At 46.3% G+C, this 3,232-nt stretch overlaps 1 protein-coding gene across 2 annotated transcripts in view; it reads right to left on the reverse strand.

Moving 5' to 3' along the window:
* The window catches only part of txlnb (taxilin beta), an 8,606-nt gene extending 7,397 nt beyond the window's left edge, over positions 1 to 1,209 (reverse strand). For both annotated transcript variants that reach the window (XM_015403881.1, XM_015403880.1), the window contains exons 1-3: positions 1,028 to 1,209; positions 174 to 365; positions 39 to 93 (exon numbers count right to left, since the gene is read on the reverse strand). In XM_015403881.1, the coding sequence (XP_015259367.1) occupies positions 39 to 93; positions 174 to 356 (238 nt within the window). In that variant the 5' untranslated portion in view covers positions 357 to 365; positions 1,028 to 1,209. The remainder of the gene's footprint in view (positions 1 to 38; positions 94 to 173; positions 366 to 1,027) is intronic.
* Between the last annotated feature and the right edge of the window lie 2,023 nt (positions 1,210 to 3,232).

Here is a 3,232-nt window from a genome sequence, read left to right on the forward strand (position 1 = left end):
ACCACCTGACTGAGAGAGCCGTTGAATCTAAAGCTCACCTGTCTCCACGTCACCTTTCACCTCCTCCTTCTCCGCCTCCAAGTCCGAAGCCACCTGTTGGATCCAACATCAGCCACATTTTACATGGTGGATAAAAGCAGCTGACCTGAATGAGGCAGCGTCCTCCGACCCACCGCTCTGTCCAGGAGGCCGTCTGCAGAGCCGTGCGTCCGCAGGATGTCCTGCAGCCGGCGGCTGAACTCCTCCATGGGGTCGGAGGTCGCTGCTGCTCCCTCTGGGCTCCCAGCTTCCAGAGAGGACGGCGCGTCGGGTCTGGGAGGAACCACCAGCTCAGCTGCTTCCACTGACGTCTCCATCCTCACTCACTGATGGATGGAGACATGGAGGCCGTCAGGAGGAGGTGGAGAAGAAGTATTCCCACCCCTTAAAGTTTCCCTCATGCTGTCTGCTTCCAAACAAACTTTAATGTTTGAACCAGAACCTGTTTCTGAACAACCAGCATCATGAAGACCAAGGAACCAGCACTCAGGTTCTGGTTCTGGTTCCAGGCACCAGGAGGCTCTGGAGGAGCTGCAGCGCTCAGGTGAACTCCATGGAGGAGCCGGATGCTGAAGGTTCTGATGATCTTCATGATGGAGGCAGGAGTGGAGAACTTTCCAGAACCCACCAGGCTCGGTTCTGGTCCTGTACCACTTCCTGTTTGTCCAGCAGCTGGGTTCTGATGACTGACCTCGTTATTTTATCCCTCATGTTTAAAATTAGCCCTCCCCCCTCCCCCACCAGCTGCTGTTGTCTCATCTATTCTGAGGACGTCCAAATATGGGCGTCCTGCTGCCGAAGGCTCAGATTTTAGGGTTTTTCTCTTTATCTGCTTCATGTGATTCAGATCCATGAATCCCCCCCCCCCCCACCCTAACATCACCTCCACCTGGGGTCAGACACCGTGAGGTCCCGCCCTCTAAATAAAGCACCAATCACAGCGCCTCCTGCAGGATTTCAACATGTTGACAAACTCAGACTTGTTTACCTGCTGGAGACGCTGTCAGAGAACCAGAGACCTGGACCCTAAAAACCCTTCAGAACCACCAGGAGGAGCAGATCCACAGCAACCAGAACCAAGAAGTTCTGCAGGCCCAGAAAGTCCAACAGGAGGTTAGTGAAGCTGCCTGAAAATAAGAGCAGCGAAGAGACGAGTCCAACCAGATCCTGGTGCTGAAGGAGAGGAGGTGAAGAAGGCAGCAGCAGAGGGAGGTCAGGAGGAGGAGGAGGAGGGCCCTGCTGACGAGAGGAGCAACAGCTGACCCCCAAAATAGCCTGAGAACGCTGGCTGGGGGCCACATGGGGGGGCGGGGGGTCCAGGTGATGCTCCAACAGAATAAACTGGGCTGAGTTTGGTTCTAGAAGTTCTACAAACTTCAGCGGGTCGGAGACGTCTGCTGCCAGGGCCGCTGGGGGGGGGGCTTTGAGCCCATTTAAATACAAGAAAAATAAATAAATAGATTCACTATTTTATATCCTTCAGTTCACCAACTCAGATATCATCAGTTCTCAGGTGATATACGCTATTAATTAAACGGAATAATTAATTAAACACTATAACACATTAACAACGTAGATTAGGTCTTTTACGCAAAACCACAAGGTAATAATTATATTATTATAATATTTAAACATTATTGAACAGTTCTCCATTACAGAGAGAACACAGGATTAAAATAACTCTCTAAAAAACTATAGTTACGTTAAACTGCAGGAATAGATATAAAAGTGCGCGGCAAGCGCTTTTTTTTTAAAGAGTGGCAGAAACGGGCTTCCATACTGCGCCATATTTCCTCTTCCTTTCTGTCGTTAGACTATATTTACTAATCCCAGCGGGATACCAGCTCTGGCTGGCTTGATGTTGCCATGACAACATAACTTCCACAAACTAGTATTGATTAGACCTCTAAATAATTTAATCCAAATACACGTAATAGTGAAATAAAAAAAAGCAAAAATCATTTCCTAAAATATTCATAAAAACTTATTTATTGTGCATATTATTTTTAAATCTCCCTTTAGCCACTAGAGGGTGCTGCAGCACCCCACTTCCTGCAGCCATGTCTGCTGCAGTTTTCCCTCCATAATTCATCAGATTATTCTAAGAAGAACAGCCAGTTACAGGAAATAATCCCAATGAATAAATGTCTGTAATCTGCTGCTGTTAGATTATTTGCTTCATGTCTTCAGATTTTTATCAGATTTTGTCTTTTTCCTTTTTTCATCCGGAGGTTGATTCCATAAATTTCATCCCTCCAGATTAAGGTAATTTCTTTATGACACGTGGATACAAAAGCTAATTTAGGATGGATAATAACTGTGTTGTCATGGTGATAGGGGATGACCTTTGACCTTTAAAGGTCCTAAATTGGGTTCATTTTAAGCTGAATAACAGCAGAACGTTCCAACAGGAAGTCCATCTTCCTGCAAAGTCCCTCCAGGTTTTCCCAACATTCCAAGGAAACCTTCTAGAAGCTTCTGGGTTTTTGTTGCGTCTGCTTGAAGGTCAAATGTTCTACCTTTACATAGTCTATGGTTCCCTCCTGGTTCAGCTGAGACTGAGACACACGTGGAGGTGATTCATCTCCACCGGGGGGGGGTAGTGCCCAAAGGCGGATCCAGAACTCAGAGGAGCCAAACGTGCCGAGAACCAGAGAGAAAAGAACAGTTCAACAAACACTGGATCCACCATCCGGACATCCAGGGTTCCTGTTCGAACGTTTCCATCGGTAACTTCCACAGTTAGGAAGGAAGGAAGGAAGGAAGGAAGGAAGGAAGGAAGGAAGGAAGGAAGGAAGGATGGATCCTTTTTCAGGCCTAGAAAAACTATTCTAGATCACTGAACCTGGTGTGGGCCCCTCAGTACCCATCTGGAGAAAAGAACTCAGAACTGGAATGTTACGCAGGGAAGAGGAAACAAGATCATGAAACCAGAACAAGTCAAACATCTTTTTATTAGAGTTTTCTTTTGGAAACATCAGGAACAAAGATCTGAACAACAAATGAACGGAACAGTTCCTCTCAGATTCAGTTCTTTCCAGTAAGAGATTCAGTTCTTTCCGGTAACAGATTCAGTTCTAACAGATTCAGTTCTTTCTGGTAACAGATTCAGTTCTGTCTGGTAACTGATTCAGTTCTTTCCAGTAAGAGATTCAGTTCTTTCTGGTAACAGATTCAGTTCTGTCTGGTAACT

Source organism: Cyprinodon variegatus, unplaced genomic scaffold, assembly GCF_000732505.1.
Source record: "Cyprinodon variegatus isolate N-32 unplaced genomic scaffold, C_variegatus-1.0 Scaffold1587, whole genome shotgun sequence".
Classification (NCBI taxonomy): domain Eukaryota; kingdom Metazoa; phylum Chordata; class Actinopteri; order Cyprinodontiformes; family Cyprinodontidae; genus Cyprinodon; species Cyprinodon variegatus.